The 18,493-nt window shown below is 37.3% G+C and overlaps 6 protein-coding genes across 9 annotated transcripts; 2 read left to right on the forward strand and 4 right to left on the reverse strand.

Annotated features, from left to right (window-relative positions):
• On the reverse strand, positions 47–2,481 carry LOC104781986 (serine carboxypeptidase-like 28). The gene is made up of 6 exons (XM_010506795.2): positions 2,074–2,481; positions 1,900–1,995; positions 1,707–1,799; positions 1,104–1,189; positions 544–1,025; positions 47–420 (listed from the first exon to the last, which is right to left on the reverse strand). The coding sequence occupies exons 1-6, from the start codon at positions 2,459–2,461 to the stop codon at positions 156–158; spliced, it is 1,410 nt and encodes a 469-aa protein (XP_010505097.1). The 5' UTR covers positions 2,462–2,481; the 3' UTR covers positions 47–155.
• On the reverse strand, positions 4,447–6,384 carry LOC104784210 (zinc finger BED domain-containing protein RICESLEEPER 3-like). The gene is made up of 2 exons (XM_010509266.1): positions 5,481–6,384; positions 4,447–5,357 (listed from the first exon to the last, which is right to left on the reverse strand). The coding sequence occupies exons 1-2, from the start codon at positions 6,382–6,384 to the stop codon at positions 4,447–4,449; spliced, it is 1,815 nt and encodes a 604-aa protein (XP_010507568.1).
• On the reverse strand, positions 7,486–10,056 carry LOC104781987 (serine carboxypeptidase-like 26). Its single transcript, XM_010506796.2, has 9 exons — positions 9,601–10,056; positions 9,410–9,505; positions 9,236–9,328; positions 9,079–9,152; positions 8,727–8,993; positions 8,175–8,302; positions 7,988–8,083; positions 7,799–7,904; positions 7,486–7,714 (listed from the first exon to the last, which is right to left on the reverse strand). The coding sequence occupies exons 1-9, from the start codon at positions 9,959–9,961 to the stop codon at positions 7,574–7,576; spliced, it is 1,362 nt and encodes a 453-aa protein (XP_010505098.1). The 5' UTR covers positions 9,962–10,056; the 3' UTR covers positions 7,486–7,573.
• Positions 10,280–12,646, reverse strand: LOC104781988 (probable cyclic nucleotide-gated ion channel 12). Of its 4 annotated transcripts, none has more exons than XM_010506799.2 (7): positions 12,521–12,646; positions 12,225–12,294; positions 11,799–12,135; positions 11,486–11,692; positions 10,998–11,386; positions 10,795–10,906; positions 10,280–10,683 (listed from the first exon to the last, which is right to left on the reverse strand). In XM_010506799.2, the coding sequence occupies exons 2-7, from the start codon at positions 12,251–12,253 to the stop codon at positions 10,450–10,452; spliced, it is 1,308 nt and encodes a 435-aa protein (XP_010505101.1). In that variant the 5' UTR covers positions 12,254–12,294; positions 12,521–12,646; the 3' UTR covers positions 10,280–10,449. The 4 variants fall into 4 exon arrangements, with proteins under 4 accessions (XP_010505101.1, XP_010505102.1, XP_010505099.1 ...); XM_010506800.2 differs by lacking the exon at positions 12,521–12,646 and adding an exon at positions 12,393–12,495 and having other exon boundaries at positions 10,795–10,891; XM_010506797.2 differs by lacking the exon at positions 12,521–12,646 and adding an exon at positions 12,393–12,493.
• LOC104781989 lies at positions 14,630–16,513 on the forward strand. The gene is made up of 2 exons (XM_010506801.2): positions 14,630–14,763; positions 15,734–16,513. Exons 1-2 carry the CDS (start codon positions 14,688–14,690, stop codon positions 16,378–16,380), a joined length of 723 nt encoding a protein of 240 aa, XP_010505103.1. The 5' UTR covers positions 14,630–14,687; the 3' UTR covers positions 16,381–16,513.
• On the forward strand, positions 16,644–18,338 carry LOC104781991 (mitochondrial import inner membrane translocase subunit TIM14-1). Its single transcript, XM_010506802.2, has 3 exons — positions 16,644–16,797; positions 17,664–17,842; positions 17,963–18,338. The coding sequence occupies exons 1-3, from the start codon at positions 16,795–16,797 to the stop codon at positions 18,117–18,119; spliced, it is 339 nt and encodes a 112-aa protein (XP_010505104.1). The 5' UTR covers positions 16,644–16,794; the 3' UTR covers positions 18,120–18,338.

Raw genomic sequence — 18,493 nt, forward strand, 5'->3', positions numbered from 1 at the left:
GAAGAAAACAAAAATCTATATTTTTCTTCTAACAAATAAGAACTACACATAAATGAAAGCACAGAAACAAATCAAAGAAATGCCACCTATCAACACAACAAACATATAATGATGTTTACAAAATTTACGAAATTGAAAGAAAAAAATGGAATCAATTAAGAGGAAGAAGAGGGAAGGGAGTGGTTGGCGAGGAAGTGGGTGAAGAGGAAAAGAGCTAGACGAGGCTGAGACAATGGCACCTCATGCCCCGCGTCTCTAACCGTGGCGTACGTTAGCAAGCCATCCTCGTAAACCTGACTCCAACCTCCTACTTGGCCTTGTGCATGGTACCATGGATACCACCTTTTGCTGCTCCTCAATCTCATTGCATTTATCGAATGTCTCGTCCCACTTAGCGGCAACACTGCGTCCGAGTCCCCACTAGAAAAATATTTAAGGTTCTTATGTTAGATTTCTAAGATAGAAAATATTAACTGATTTTAAGCTCATTAACTTTAACATACAACAAACACACATACATAGTAAATAAATAAAAAACTATACCTGAAGATCCAAATGCGGAGATGAGCTTGAAGAAGATTCTTGATGATGGGAAGCATGGACTTGGGTGAGTCTTTCCAATTCTTTCTTATCACACGACTACAAGGGGTCCAAAGTTTACTACGGTTGAGGTGGGCATGGAAGGATCTTTGCACATTGGGATCGTTCATATACTTGCGTGTGTATCCCACAACACACTCATCGTTCCCTCTAAATCGCCATGCTTGCGTCCACTCATTTGATGATGATGATGATGATTGTGAGGGGCAGGCAGGTCTATTGATGTTGTAAGGGTCGATGTCACCAAACTCAGAAAAGGCTTGGTTCAAGGCAGCGTCGCAGTTGGTTTTGGGGAAGAGGATGGAGTCATTGAAGCACCACTTGGTCAGGTCCTTGTAGATTTCGTCCGATATGAGCCCGTGGTTCCACCAGTAGTCACGCTGCCCTTTGTTGTCATTGTAATCATCCACCAGAGGATTTCCCATCTTTCATTTAAAGTAAATCATTTATTGAAGTATTCAATAATTGATTCCTAAATGTGTATAGAATATAAAAATTCTTACCAGAATCCCTTTTAGATTGAGACTGGGGTTTTTGACACCCTTGTTCCGGTTGACGATCAACTGAGCTAGCTCCGGAATGTAATGTCCTAATTAATCACCAAATAATGTCGTTAGTAACCATCATGCATATCACCCGTATGGTTATGGTATTCATATGGTGTCACTAGCCAATATTCAAGAAAGACTTAATTTGGTAAAGTCAATTGGGTTGTTGTTGAACTTTTATTTTTGCCACATTTTGACAAAACCCTTTATTTCTCTAAATTAGTATTTTTCCTAGTTTTTTTCTTTTTTTTTCTTTTTTTTTTTAATGACATTTCCGTTGGTTCGTTATTGGAATAGTCAATGAATTAAAAGAAAAAAATAATTAAGGTTAGGAATATATCTGCTTTTTAACTATGCACATGCATCGTGCATATAGATACATCATGTATGGACCGGAAGCACATATCGTGTCCTATGGGTAAACAGTAATATCAAATATTAAAATCAAGTCAACAACCATAACCATTTGGTTCAACTGCTTAATATTTGTAGAATCTCACATGACTAATCAATATATATATATAAAATAGAAAGAACAAAGAATGTAACAGTACGTACCAGCGTAGCTCTCGCCGGCGATGTAAAAAGGCCTTTCCTTATACTCAGGGAACCTCTCCATCCATCTCACCAAGAATCTGTATGCATCCTCCCCTGTTCCCCACATCACATTTGGATTATGTATATTAATTAATAATTATGTAACTAAAAATGTAACACTTTCATAATTACAATTATGAAAACTACATAGTACCTGTCCTCTTGTCTCCCACGGTTAGTTCGTCTGACGAAGTGTTTGTGTAAGAGAAACCTACTCCCGCCGGTGAATCCAAAAACAGCACATTTGCCACTACATACATTATATTGATTGATTACCAACAAACTTGATAGTACATAATTCAAAATCAAATGAAAGATTTAATTATACCTTTGTTCCAAGCATAGATATTAAAACGAAGAGTCTTCCCGTCGGGATTAATCCGAAAGGGACCAACCTCCTCAGAAGCACCGTAAGCAATGGAAGAGCACCCTGGACCACCATTGAGCCATAGGACTAATGGCTTCGTGTCGCTGGGCCTAGGTGCTTCGGTTAACCAATAAAAGAGAGCGCGTCCAGCCGTTGAGTCAACAGTGACGTAGCCAGAGAATTGTGAGAAATTGAGGTTAGGAGGTTGGCCTGGCAAAGAGATGATCTTGTCTTTCGTCTTTTGCTCCTTATCTGCATCATCGCTACTACTGACTACGTCTAATAATGCAATCATCATGCATACTAGAAACATACATTGATATAGTTTTTTGGTGATCATCGTCATCATCAAAGAAAGAGACGGCTTTTTTTTTCTTCTATACTTCTCTCATTTTCCACCTTGATGTTTTTATAGAATAAGTTGGCAAACGAGAGTCGTTGTCAACTTACGCCAATTTTACGTATTATATATGTGGTGTATTTAATATGTATATTTATATTATATAAAAACTGTTGATTATAATGCATATGGTCAAATTAGCTTACTTGTAGATCGAGTATATTGACCACTCTCTAGTTTCTTTACGCATTATTGTGTTTCTGATTCATTGGCATCTTGTACGCGTACGTATCTCATCTTGAAAGTTAAGTATTTTGTTTATTTTTATTTGTTGTTTTATCGTTACATGTATAGTCCTTGCCATAATAGTAAACTTCTCTGTTCAGTTTGGAGGTTTTATATACATAATTTGAAGTTTTTTTTAAAATTATATTTACGTAGCTTTGACTATATAAAAGCTGGATATTGCTTGCTTGCACCGTAATTTAGTTAGTCATGTATTTCACATGGAGAGGTGTAGACATATATCGTCTCTGCAGGGATGAACTTTTAATGTAAAAGTGGGAATTTGCAAAGTCCTTATTAACGATATATCCATTTAAAAATACACTCATAACAAATGAATTAGTTAAATGAGTTGGTTTAATTGGTAAGCCGATTTAGGTTGACATTTTATGGCTTGTCCGGTCATATATTTTCACCTAATGCCGATCTTGCTTGGACCATAGCCTTTAATTTGGGTTCTTTTTGTCCTGCTTTTGTTGTTTGTAATTGTATCTTTATATTATTATTTCAACAAGTGAGATTTATAATGATATTTTTAAATTATATTCTTTCACATCAATGGATAATAATTTAGTTTTTTAAAAGAAGCATAAAAGAGATGTTTACAAGGTGAGAGCAATTCCAAAGAGGATCATGTGCCTCTAATTAAATGCATTGCATAATATTAGAGATTCATTTATAATATAAACTAGGCTTGCGAATTCGGTTTTTTCGGTTAATTCGGGTCGGTTTATTCGGGTATCGGTTTATTCAGAATTTGAAAACTCTACCAAATCTAACCGACTAATAGATCGGTTCGGTTCGGTTCGGACACGGTTATTTCGGTTTGGATGTTCAGTTATTTCAGCAGTAGTGAGACTTGTCAACACACTAACATCAATGAGCAAATACAACACAACAACATCTAAATAGAATATGATTCATGACATTTAACTTCTTCTTAAGATAGGATATAAGTCATGCTTACAAAAAACATCAAGTACAAGTGTGCATCAGTCAATCCTACTTCTCTTATACATAAAGAGACTATGGGAGACAATTTACAAAAGTACACACTTACAAAAGTCTCCATGAAGGTCTAATACCAAAGACACAAAGATATTAGGAAACAATTGTTCAAAAAATAAGTCACTTGCCAATAGAGAGAAAGATAATTGACAATATACCAATGATCCTTTCCTCTCACCTTAGGCATTTGGTATATTGTCATTCTCTACTTACTCCATTCCAAAAAATAGTTAATTGTTATGAGTTTTTTTTATGCAAAAGATGTAGCGAAAGAGAGACAACCTTTTAAGATCATTTTTTGGTTCTAGTCTCCTTTGTTCTTCTCTAGATCACAGATCCGCAATTGGATGAGTCGCATTTTGTGTAGCTGCACAAGGAAAATGATGCTAAATTAGTCATTATTCCAAAATAAAAGTAATGAAAAAGGTAAGAATTATGAGAAATGGGTTACCTAAGGACTCATGAAACTGCAATCCTTCAAACATCTGAACTAAGCTTGCTAATTTCTCAGCTTGAATGGTATTCTTCAGCCATTGTTGGGTGCAAACCAACGATTCGACCATAAAAGGTGACATAGAACTGCGATACGGGTCCAATATCCGACCACTTGTGCTAAATGCGGATTCAGAAGCAACCGAAGACACTTGAACAGCAAGGATATCTCTAGCTAGCTCAGATAAGACTGGAAATTTAGAACTGTTTCACCCCCACCAAGATAGAACATCAAAGTCCAATCCCAAAGCAGTTGGAGTCCTTGGCACCGGTTTCTCCAACAAGTAAATATCTAGCTCACTGCTACATTCTTCATTTGTGCATTCAGCCACCATCTCAGAGTATAGCGTATACATCCTCTCATAACCATCCTCATCCCACAAATCAAATAAATCACTTGCTGATACTCCAGGATCAGGTACGACTCCAGCAGTAGTTGGTACAACTTGTTCACTTATGCTCAACTTCATCACATACTCTGCATACATCTTCTTCATCACACCCTTAATTGATGATCTTAGATGAGCACTTTCGACACTGTCTTTTCCATAAAGCTTGTCGAAGCAAAGACCAGCAAACTGCATCTTGTTTCTGGGATCAAACACACTTGCGATGATGACAAGCGGATTCATGTTTAAGAGACCATCCCAATATTTTTCAAACTTACTCCTCATCATCATCGCCTCTGTCTTTAGTAGCACATCACCGTTGGTGCTTAGATTGATAAGATTCCTCTCAATCGTCACAATCTCATTATAACAAACAGTAGAGGTCACTGATTTGCTAGCTGAGAAAGACAAAGTGCAGTTGAATAAGATCTTCAAGAAATTAACTAGCCTCTGCACTTGATCCCAATCAGCAAAAGTAGGAGGACCAACACGCTTCTGCCCATTCTGTTCAGCTTCATCACCATTCTCCTCACGATTCTCTTCAGTCTCCATGAAGTAGTCGTTATACAACTTGTCTTCGGCCAACATTTTCTCAAATGCAACCCGAAACTTGATTGCGGCTGTCAGCATTAGATAGGTCGAATTCCACCTAGTAGCAACATCGAGACACAAACTACCTCTACCTACGTTCACTGTGTCAACCCTCAACAGAAACGACTTCAACCGATCACCTGATGATCTCACATACTTTATCGCATTTCTGATGTACACTATACTCCTTTTTGCTTTGGATAAACCATCCCTCACTATCAAGTTGAGGACATGCGCACATCACCGCATATGAAGGTACTCACCATTACTAACTAAAGCATCAGGTCCTCTCATGATCAAAGCATCAGTGAATACCCTTAGAGCCTTGTCATTCCCCTTAGCGTTATCCACTGTTACTGTGAATACCTTCTCAATTCCCCATTCTTCAAGACAGGCTACCAAGTGCTCAGCAATTGTATCACCTTTGTGATCTGTCACTGGCTTGAAACTAATGATCCTCTTCTGCAACTTCCAATCTCTGTCAATCCAGTGAGCTGTTACCACCATGTAGCTACAACAAGTCATGGGAGCTACCCATATATCGGTTGTCATAGAAACTCTCTGCTTCTCCTTACCAAACAGCTCCTTCAAAGCTCCTTTCTCTCTCAGAAACATATTGTATATATCGGATGTGACTGTCTTCCTGCAGTGAATCGTATACATGGGAAGCATGTTGCTGCATAATCTTCTAAAACCCTCGGATTCCACAAATGCAAACGGCAGCTCATTAAGAACGATCATCTCATTCACAGACCTTCTGAACAAAGTTTGATCATACTTGATTGCAGTCATTACACCACTGCTATCACCAGCCAAAACACTCTGACTACCACTCTCTAGATGCATCTTGTACAACTTACACCTATTAATGTGATTCTTCATAGCACTTGTTCCATGAATCACTGTGTCACATCCTAACTCTTGACCACAGTACCGACAATTGGCGATTGCCGGATCATGTGCTTGCTGAACAAAATGCTCCCAAACCGGAGATCTATGAGCTGGCTTTCTTCTCGGTTGAGACGGTAGAGGAGAAGTTGTGGGCTGAGTAGAAGTTGTAGGCTGAGTTCGTCTTCTCTTCCCACCAACTGAAGAAGCTGTTGGACCATCATCAATCTCTTCTTGTAGGACCGGGTCAAAGTTCTCTTCCCCAGAATCATGAGACATCTGTTAAATAACAACAAATGAAAAAGATCAATACAAACAAAAACTATGAGGACCATAAAAGAAAAAGAATCAAACCAGGAACAACACTATCATTAGTCGTAACAAGTAACAACACTATCATACATCGAATCATGTCACATTTGTTAACTAACATATCAGAAAAATATCAATCTAAGTCTACTAACACTATTAGTACAAGCAAAAAATAGGAGAACCATCATAACTATCGGACATCAAAGGCAAAGAATCAAACCAAGAACAACATTATCATAAGTCCTAACAAGTAACATTCCTAGAGCTATACAACAAATCAAAGACGGACAACAATAAAAATCTACTACACGATGCTTTAGAACAGTAGACGAAAGATTACAAGTCGTTTAAGGCTTTAACCGACAAAAATTTAGCCAGTTTTGAGTTTGTTTAAACGACCACAACTTAAAAAGGATTAAGACAGAAGAACTTACACTGAAGATTAAACACAAGGTTGATCGGGACAAAAAAAACACAGGATCGGATCAAAAACTCGAAGATCTCTCTCTATCGCCGCTAAGAGGAAGAGTTTAAATAGATTACATTTAGATTAGGAACTAATGAAATAAACCGGTGTATTAGCTTATATACCTAGGGTTAAATTTCGGGTTTCCGTCGGTTTTGTCTCTCCGAACCGAACTGATGACAAAACCGAAATTGTTTGAAAACCATTTCGATCGGAACTCGAAAATGAATATAACCGAACCGAATTGTCCGAATCTCGATTCGGTTCGGTTTGGACAATTCGGTTAGGATCGGATTCCCAGGCCTAATATAAACCATCTCCTACTTGTTTTCTTGTGTACCAAGAAAAGCAACGGAAAGCCTTAATTAAAATATGTAGCAGTTAATCAACACACACCGACAGAGAGACAACACTCATTAGTATTAATTTTCTTTACTATCAGATCAACTAAAATTAATACTTACACAGAGCTTCAGACTAAACAATGAACAAGAGAAGAAGACATGAAAGTGCCAATTACCATCAGCATTTGTTAGGATTTAGACACATAACCTGAAGGGTTGTGTGTTATTACCTATTAGTGTCAATGAACTGGTAGCTGATAATGTGAAAAAATAAAATGTCATTACTTCTTATTTATACACTTGCAGAGAAACTCTGTTCATTATCATATTACATAGTGTCTTAAATTTACATAGGCAATGGCTTGTTGTCGAGAAACGACTGGAAAAGAAGAAAACCTCGGCGAGGACGGTGAAGAGGTACCTCATGTCCTGCTCCATGTATTGTCACCAGAGTCAGCCCTTTGTAAACTTGGATCCACCCACCAACCTGTTCTTTCACTGCTACATTAATTTAAACCCACAAAAGAAAGAAATGATACAAAGGAAACAGAGTATTTTGTTGGTTTTCGACCTGTCCGTTGTCGTTCCAAGGATACCATTTGGAGAGTGGCTGTAACTTGAGGGCTCTAATGGAGTATCGTGTTCCAGTAATGGGAACCACTGAATCAGTGTCTCCGCTGCATCCAAATTTACAGAACAAGATGTCAATCATGATACCAAACCGGGGTATAAGACAGTGATAAAAAAGAGAATTATCTACCTGAAAACCCATATCCTGAGGCCTGCAGCGATGAGTTCCTTGTAGATTGGAAGCATAGATAGAGGAGAATCTGCCCATTTCTCCCCAACAATGTCACTAAAAAACACAAAACTATATATGTCACTACAGATAGATGGAAACAAGAGAAAATTTCTTGTTTGATGACTGATTAATGTGATATTATTACCTGCAAGTTTTCCATGGATAAGCTAGTCCCGTTATATTAGCATGCATAGCCTTTTGGACCTCCGGAGAATTGAAATACATGCCTGAGTATCTCTCTGTGCAAGGGTCATATGCTCTCCACATCCATGGCTGAGTTCAAGAAAAAACTTAGCCAAGATTAGAAATTTGTCAAATCTTGTTACCTATGGACTGTTCCTTGGTAGACTAGCTTAATCCATAGAAGCAGCCATAAAGCAAATCAGTTAACAATGAATTGGCATCAAGTAGCAGAGAGAAAAGAGAGACAATCTGAAAATTTATTTGCAGTCCAGGTATCATGTACTAGTCACTCTACTACCTACTTGGAGTACCCTAAGTATGTATATATTGAAATGAGAAATAAGGTTCTTGTGAGGGTCATATATTGGTCATTTGAATCTGGTAGCACAAAGAGAGGCTCTAATACATAGCCAATTCTGCATAGTAAAGTTGGAACCTCTTAATGACCAAACTACATTACTTGAGCTGGGAATAGTAGTTAAAGGAAAATGATGGGCAGTGAAGGAAAACTCACATGACGAACCCTGGAGAAGCGAGACCTAAGAGCTGCAGCCTCCTTCTTACAAGTGATAGTGTAAATGCTATAGGGATCAATAGACCCTTGTTCCAAATCTGCAGCTTCCATGACCTTTTTGCATTCAGGGGACGGGTGCTCGGATGATCCAAATTCACATGTGATCCGTAAGTTGTGGTAAGTGAGATCAGATATCAACCCATGTGTCCACCAATACTCAAATAAACCCACGTAATCATGATAGTCATCAATCACAGCATTCCCCACCTAAATAAGAAGAAACTCACTTTGATCACAATTCACAAAAACATTTGTTCAATATGGGGACTTTAATGTTTTTTTGTTTGCTTACAATGAAGCCTTTGAAGTTGATAAATGGATTGCGTTTCTCATAAACAATTTGTGACAACTGAGGAACATAATGACCTAAGAAGAAAAGCAAAAATGCTTAGCTAAGACAAACAAAAGAAAAAGGGCTTCCAATTGAATAGAGAACCAATGATACAAACCTGCATAGCTTTCTCCAGCAATGTAGAATTCTCTGTGCTTGTATTGTGGAAACCTTTCAAACCATTTCACAAGAAAAACATACGCATCTTCAGCTGGAAAACAAAAATCATCAGATGATTGGTAAATCTAATTGAATCTAGAGAGAGAGAGAGGTCAAAAGGTCAGAACTTTACCAGTTCTCTTGTCTCCGGCAGTGTACAAATCGGAAGTGGTATTAGAATACGAGAAACCAACACCAGCTGGAGATTCAAGAAACAGCAAATTCGCCACTGCCCCCAATTAAAAAAAAAAAAAAGGTTGTTACTTTAAGGTTTTAAAGTCAGACATGGAGATAGAAACAGAGAGATAGAGAGAGAGGTGTTACATTGATTCCAAGAGTAAGGATTGTGGTAAAGGGTTTTGCCATCAGGATTGATTCTAAAAGGTCCGATTTCTTCAGCGGCGCCGTAAGCAAGGGAGGAGCAACCAGGGCCGCCGTTGAGCCAGAGGACGAGTGGCTTAGAGTCGGGGTTTAGACTCGGTGGTGACTCAGTGAGCCAGTAGAAGAGTGCTCTTCCTGCTGGCTCGTTGACGGTGATGTAACCAGAGAAGTGAGAGAAAGAGACATCGTTTGGTTCACCGGGAAGGTGATAGATTCGGTCCTTTTCTTGTTCGTCTCTGCAACAAGAAGCGTAGTAAGGGAGTAGAATGAGGAAGAAGAAGAAGAAGAGAAGGTATCGAGACATGGTGGGTGAAGATTTCAATGTTTTTGGTTACAGAATCATTTGTATAAAATAAGGTAAAAAAATGTGGTTGGTGGTCCAGAGAGAGATTGATTGATTTAGTAATGGCCGTTATATTTGTGTAGTTTGTTTTACAGCATTGACTTTATTTAACTACTTCACACGATGAGATGACCTTGCCAATGCCATGTCCGTATCATCATCCGTTTTACTAGGCTTCATCCAACTTTCATGTTTGTTACAATCTTTTGTTTGTCCTCTATTCTAAACTAAGCTTAGACAAATAGAATTCATATACGAGAACTGAGAAATGGAGGAAATGATAGAATGACACAAAGACAATAGATGGAAAGAAAAAAAAGATTCATAAATTACAAGGGAAGTGGGAAGATAAGTCCCTAAACATCAAGAAGACACATTGTTCCATTAGAATTCTGGTCCGGTTTGATGCCATCCGGTACAACGGATTTAATGTCATCCGGTATAACGAATTATGCACTATGCTCATCAAGAAAGGGTTGGATTTCGCGTCTGAGGTCTTCTGGGAAGCGACGAAGAAGTTCTTCTTCATCCGTGCCCCTGAAATGTTTCCATATGGTTTTCTCGTTTTCCTTAATGCGTTTCTTGAGCTCTTCTGGTAGGTTCCTAAAGGTCATCCATTTTTCTATGTCTTTCTTTCTCTCCTCCATTTCGTCTGCTCTGACGGTACTTGATAGCAAGTATTTCTGTGAATGCATGATCACCAAATTAAAGGAGTCAGTTTTAGGACGACATAAAAAATGTAGTCTCTGACTCTCTGTACGTACGTGGTATGAGCATATATATATATTACGTACCTGAACGTTTCCAATGAGTACAGCAAACAGGAATAAACCAGAGGCGCAGATGATGATAGCAAAAAGGATATCTGATGCAGAGTTGCCTGTCTTCAGGCTTTGGGCAAACGTACTATTATCATTAATTAAACACAACGTTATATAATTAAAGTTATTTTTTTTCTTCTCACAATTGAATTGAGAGAGAGTTTAGATGTACAAACCTAAGATTTCGGAGACCCCACCAAAAGCAGTATAAGAACTTCTTTGAAAAATCCCTTAGATTACTACTCCCCACCTCAGACTTCACTACCTCACCGTACATACCGAAGTCGTATTCTAGTTTTTCTATTAACCCGGCCAATTTTTTGGATGGTTTTTTTAATTTCTCAGGGTCGGTTATTGGGCATGAATTTAGCAAGAAAATACTGTTGTTTATACCAACTACTAAATTATGTGCACAAAACAGCTTCGTGATATTGTCTTGTCTCGGCCAAGGGTCACCACGCCTAGCCTCGTTCCCAAACTCATGCATAATTTTACTTTTCCAAAAGTCATACCAGCATATGGTTAGCTTTTCTATTGCAGTTACGTACCAGAAAGCCCCAAACACCTGGCCAACATATCACATAGTAGTATATATATTTGTAAACAACAATTCTTGATGTCGTTTTTGTCACTGCTTTGTAAACAATAGCAAATTAAGACTTACATAACTGCACAACAGGAAGAGCAAAAGGTTTAAAAGAGCTCCAATCCACTTTGATTCTGCTATTGTAACAGTGGTTTTTGTCACTGCTTTGTAAACCGGATAGATGCGAATGATTCTTGGTATATACTGACCAACTATGGTCCACTTGAGTATTCTCTTCAACACCAGATTGTTAGACCATTCAGTACGGAGGAGGAGAACCATTACCTACAAGAAGATTTTGTTTTGGAACATCTCTCAAAATATATTTTTATTTTTTTAAAAAGAATGCACGACTTAAAAGTAGATGTCACAAAGGAAGAGAGAATAATACCACAGGAATGGGGAGAAGAGAAACAGTGTCAACCATAACGTAGAAGAGTCTTTTTCTTCCGCTCATCTTGTCTCTCAAAAATGTTTCAGAACCAATGATGTAAATTACATAGAGTACGTCAATCAAGATACGAAGGACACAAACTATTGTTCTAAGCGTTTCGTCGTAACCGATGCATAACTTTAGATAATCAATTTCAGGAATAAAGAGAAACAAAGGATCAATAGCCAAAGCAACCACACAAACTAACAGAAAGGACTTCCTCCAGTATTCAGGGGTGTCTATCTTCTCGTAAACCTTCTTTAAGCCTTCTTTAACACAATTCCCAGTCCCCGACCTGTATCAACAAGATATCACTACAACAAATTTTCAAACAAAATATATGTATGTACTGTATAAGTTTATTTTAAATTAGCTAGTAGCTACCTTGCAGAACTACTCATCTCAATATTCATGTTTGCAGATATGCAGTTTCCTTTCTGATCAGCTGCTCAATCTGCAATGTTTTTTACCAGAGAGAAAATGAAGTCACTCGGTAGTACGCAAAATATATATTAGAAACCAAACGGAGCTAATATAGTATTACGTACGTACACAATGTAAGGTGTTTGCTGACTAACGAAAATCAGAATCCTAAGAGAAACTGAGAACCTCAATTCAATTTATATAAGAAAGAGAGAAAACAAAAACATGATAGTGAGAGATTGTGGGAATATCGATACCTATTCCCAAGCTTATCCCACTTCCTCATCAGAAGATTCAAAGTAAATTAAATGCAGAAGCTCATTGCCGTGCCTACCATGAGAAAATTATTATACACATAAAAGCCACATTTTTATACATATTATTTGTTTTCTTTTTATATACATATTATTTCCCAATCTGTAGACGATATATGAAGATTATTTAACATCTTCTAGCTCATCTGTCCTTTTCCCTACAACTTATCCATATATAATCCAATTGTTACAACTTGCCATTTTGGAATATTAAATATAATATGCCTTTAATACAACGATAATTAATTGCTAATATAGTATAATTTTATGAAGAATTTTGGTTATTTTAAAATATCCAAATTAGGTGATAAAAAAACAAGTTAACATACGTCAGCGGTCCAGAGATTACCAACTGTGCTGCTGAAATTTTACACAATTACTTAAAAAAAACTAATTAATAAGTTTAATCAGGTCAGCTGACTTTCCTTAATACAATAAAACCTCTAAAAATTAATAAAGTTGAAACTATGAAATTCTATTAATTAATAAAATATTAATTAATGAAAATATTTTTTTTCGTTTTTATAGTTTTGAAAATTTTATTTTTTAAAAATAATGAAAAAGATAAGAGATGAACTCCCAATAATATTTTTTTTTATTAGTATAGTCTCTCCAAAATATTTTGATGCAATTTGAGAACACAACACCATATCAATGCAATGAGAATAATCAAAGATGACCTCCAACATGAATGCAAATCTAAGAATAGGCAAATATATAACACTAGATTCATATTTTACTAAATTGTTTTAGATATATATCTATATATTAGTTTATATCTTTATTAATTTATTATAACGATGAGACCATATTTTTACATAGGATTTTCAAAAAAAAATATATCTTATTATTTTATCAAATTATATCATTTTTACACCGTTCCAACTAGAAATTAGAAATTTTTTATTAATTTATAAAAATTATTAATTTCAAAACTCTTAATTTATAAAGGTTCTACTGTAGGTCCGCCCCTTCTAGGGTTAGCTAGTTATGGTTTCGTCATGATCTCTTGTTTTGCACCCTCTGGCTGAAGGTGGCAAGAAAAAAAAAAACGATTGAAAATTTAACATATAGTATCTTTAGTTTCGAATAAACTTTTTCTTTTTTGCATCAACTAATGAAATTGTTCTTGGCTCGAAAAAGGGACTAAGTGCTTGACTTAAAGAGTCTGTTTATAGTCTCCGTTTACTTTTCTCCCTGCCCCTATCCCAATTATTTCGACCATGTTACTAAACTTTGGATGATGGGACTCAAATTGCTTGACTTAAAGAGTTTCCGTTTACTTTTCTCCCTGCCCTGACCCTATGCCAATTATTTCGACCATGTTACTAAACTTGGATGAAGGGGACTCAAAGTGCTTTGACTCCAAGAGAGTCTTCTTAGAGTGTAGCTGATAAGCTTCTTTACTAGTCAATTAAGTGCATCCAAAAAGAAACGCTCATTAAGTTACAATAATTTCGTTAGAATATGTACCATGAAAACCCATATCATGAGCCATGCGACGATCAGTTCCTTGTACATTGGAAGCATAGATATAGGAGAATCTGCCCATTTCTCTACAACGATGTCACTAAACAACATAACTATGTCACTGCACATGGGGACAATAGATTTTTTTTGTGAGGCGCATATATGGGTCATATATGAAACTTGTGCATATGGGCAGCGGTTTAATCTTATGAGGCTCATATATGGGTCATTTGAATCTGGTAGCACAAAGAGAGGCTCTGATACATAGTCAATCATATATACATTAGTATTTTTCAAGTACACTTATGAAATAAATCTTTAAAAAAAAAAAACAAAAAAGAATGTCATTGAGTCCACTTTAATACAAAATATTTAAAAATCAATGGAAAATAGTTGAAAAAAAATTAAAATGAAAATTTTATGTTCGGCACAATAATGTAGAAGTGTTCTAACATGGAATCGAACACACCACCGTCGTGTTTCACAAGCGAGCAACTCTCGCCACTAGACCACCAAAATTAACTCTGACAAAGACAAATTCTAACCAATAAAAACGTAAACAATTATATCTAAAACCCTACAACACATTCATTTGGGGAGGAGGACCTGAATCCGGCAATCGAGAGCAACAGAAACGGCGATGGGAAGATCAGCTCTGATTCACTTGATTCGCTCCCAATCACGACGTTTCTCTTCCTCGACCTTCACTACTACAGGTTCTTTTTTATCTCTCCACTATATCATCTTCCCTCGATCATTGTCTTTAGGATACGGCTTTAGAATTAGAGAAATGGCTGCTATTGTTACCTTTCTGGGTTTTTGTATATCCAAATGCTAAAACCCATTCTCTCGCGATTCTGTTTTCCTTTTTTGATTTTATGGTCTAAGCATTGATCTGATCAAATCCAATATACTGAAGTTGATTTGAAATCGACTTAAGAGTATTATTATATACCAGAGCTTCTCAAATGGATGAGAAATGTTTAGGCTAGGGTTTTTGCCAGTTCACTTAAGTATTTTGAGTCTTAGCAGTTGTTAAGGCGATATATTAGTCTGGGTCTGACCTTTTTGATAAAGTTCAACGGATTTGAAATTGGGGTTGAGCTTCATTTTGGTGAGAAATGGCAAAAGCTAGGATTTTTCCAGTTTCATTGAAGCGTTTTTAGTCTTTGCTGTTGTTTTAGGCAATAGTCTGGGTCCAATGTCACTGATATTGTCTTCTGGTGCTTGCTGTGGTTCTATCCCTCAGAAGTCAATAATGGCAACGAGATCGGTTCTAGCCTAGATCTTCAACTGTTTTTAGTCTCTAAAGCTCCACTTCACCTAAATCGAGTCTAACCATTAGTCTAATATCCAGGTTTGTTAGTGTCTTATTAAGTAGAGGAATGACACAGATTCGTTAAGCTTCATTTAGATGAGAACTGAAAAGCTTGGGGTTTTCCAAACAATTGAAGCGTTAGCCTTAGTTGTTGTTTAAGACTATAGTCGGAGTCCAATGCCATTGATAATGTCTTGGTTCTATTCTTCAAAAGTCAAAAAGTGGTCACAGGATCAGATCAAGCCTTAAATCTTCCGTTTACTGATATTGAGTCTAACTATTTGGTGGAACTTCCATGTTTGTTAGTGTCTTACTATTATGCTAAACGTAGACGAATGGCACTGATTCATCAAGTATGTTATTTTCAGGATATCATCATCGGTCAATAGCAGGATCATGGTCATCATCAGTGATCCCGAAGGTCAGATTCCAGGTTCCATCTCTAAACCAGAGAAGCTGGGCATCATCTGGAGCAAAGACTAGAGAAGATGAAGATGATGAGCACAAGATCAGCATCGGACCCCAAGACAAGAAAGAAGAAAACGATGGAGGAGTTGTTTACTATGGCCAAATCTCATCCACGATCAAGAAAGTGAAACTCCTCTCACTCTCCACCTGCTGTCTCTCAGTTTCTCTTGGCCCAGTCATCACCTTCATGACTTCCCCTGGACTGAACGTGATCATGAAAGGTGCGGTCGCCTCCACTGTGATTTTCCTCAGTGCATCCACAACCGCTGCTCTCCACTGGTTCGTTAGTCCTTACGTGCACAAGCTGAGGTGGCAGCCTGGTTCAGACACTTTTGAGGTTGAGATGATGACATGGCTCGGCACATTCACCCCAAAGACGCTGAAATTCTCAGACATACGTTATCCAGACACGCAAAGACCGTATGTGAGCTTCAAGGCTAACGGGGATTACTACTTTGTGGACGCAGATCATTGCCCTAACAAGGCATTGTTGGCTAGGCTCACTCCTCCAAAGGATGCACATGACTCTGCTTTCAAGAACTTGTAATCCAATAATTCCATTTTCGTTTCTTTGTTATACTTTGTCTCTTCTTTTTGGGTTGTAGCTCTTTTGGATCATTGAACCTCCCTTTCTCATGGCTAACACCCGAATGATGCAAATAATAAAAGAGTTGGTCTCACTCGAGTCGTCAAAGTTTAATCCAATTGGTAAATCTACTGACAAATTAAAATAGAAAACCGGTTACGGTATCAATTAGACGAACCAGGATAACCGGTTGGTGTTAAAAACCGGTTTCGCACAAAGGCTTTTGATTGTTTAGTCCCATTTTGGGAACAAAAGCCATCGGAGAGCTCTGAAGGCACCCGGTGAGTCACCGCCAGTGACGGCTTTGCAAAACCAACTCTGAGAAAGCGATTCCAAATCAATCTTTGGATGAAACGAAGAATCCCAGATTTCTGAATGGTAAATTTTGGAATACTACTCTCTTCCAGAAATTAGGGTTCATCCGTTAGATTTAGATTTAGCCATCTGGTTTCGATGCTAGGTTTCATTTCATGAATTAGGATCCGTTGGTAATGTAATTACTGGTTAATCGTTTGTTTTCGATTCGATGTTGGAGAAGTACTTGGCATTAAGTCATATGATTCATTTGCAGTTTTGAAAATGATCATTCATGTTGATGATTTTGTGAATCTGGGTGGTGCTTCATAAAGTCTTGATTTTTATGCAAACCTTTGAAATCCAAAATCATGCTAACCTTCGTTTTGATTTGTCCAAGTGATAATGATCTTGAAGGATAATTTTCAAGTTAAATCGATGATTCGGTTAATACCCTTGGCTCTTCTCTTCCAAATTACAAGGAATTGACTAGTTGAGTCTTTTTCTCCAGTGGTCTTGAAGGGTTTGTGTTTGGTTTGAGTTCAGCTGCGGTAGTATTTAAGCTGGATAAGGTTTAAAAAACTTGACTGCAACCTACTTCTTAGCTCAAACGTCTTTCATTGATGCACTAGTGTCCTAGTTCCCTCTGGATTCTCCTTGTTTGCTTACCTCTTAAATCTTAATGCGGTGTGCTTTATTGTACCTCTCTTTATTAGTCAGTCCTCTTTGCAAAAACATTATATGTTTTGAATGCAAGTTGTGACCATAGATGCTTATTTTATCAAATGGATCTTGAGAAACTGAAAGAACTGATATATAGAACATCTTACACTTCATCCATAAGTGAGTTTGATTCCTTATTCCCTGTGAATTGGAGGATGATGATGATAAGAAGAATGAAGCAGACAAATGAGTAATATATAGGTTATATGCGTTTTTGGTATTAACAGGCGACACCATTTATAGCGGGGGTGGCGGTAGCTGCCACTGCACTTGCTGGTCGATATGGAATCCAAGCATGGCAAGCATTCAAGGCAAGGCCACCAAGGCCCAGAATTAAGAAATTCTATGACGGCGGTTTCCAGCCTACAATGACGAAAAGGGAAGCTGCTCTTATTCTTGGCATCAGGTGAAGTAAACACACACAGAAAGAACTCTGTTTCTCTTTGTCTTTAGCATCATAGATAGTTCTTTCTATGAAATTGTAAAATTGTTTGAAATGTGGGTTTATGGGATTGATGAATCACAGGGAGAATGTAGCGGCAGAGAAAGTGAAGGAAGCACACAGGAAGGTAATGGTAGCAAACCATCCAGATGCAGGTGGAAGCCATTTCCTAGCCTCTAAGATCAATGAAGCTAAAGACATGATGCTAGGCAAAACTAAAAGCAGCGGATCCGCATTTTAAAATCTTGAGCAAAGAGGACTCTCTGTCTCTTCTATTTTGTTATAGAACTGCATTGTTAAATTGTAATGCTAAATTATACCAATAAGCTTGTGTGGGTCTGTTTGTGACACTGAAAAAATCTTTTCGTTTCACTTGTTGTGGTCGTTTTGAGTCTTTGTTGGATATATTAAAAAATCCAGTAATAGAAACTCTAGTACACGTGTCGTGTGGCTCCAGCAATGTCTTACGTCAACCTCTATCCATTCGTTCCCCTTATTAGCAACTCCCTCCACAAAACTCTTTTTTTTTTCTTTATTTTATTTTATTTTCAAATTATTCTACAGTCTATTTATTATTTTTGTTTAAATATAATAAGCTCTTGTTAAAGGTCGACT

The sequence above is a fragment of the Camelina sativa genome, chromosome 4 (assembly GCF_000633955.1).
Source record: "Camelina sativa cultivar DH55 chromosome 4, Cs, whole genome shotgun sequence".
Lineage (NCBI taxonomy): Eukaryota > Viridiplantae > Streptophyta > Magnoliopsida > Brassicales > Brassicaceae > Camelina > Camelina sativa.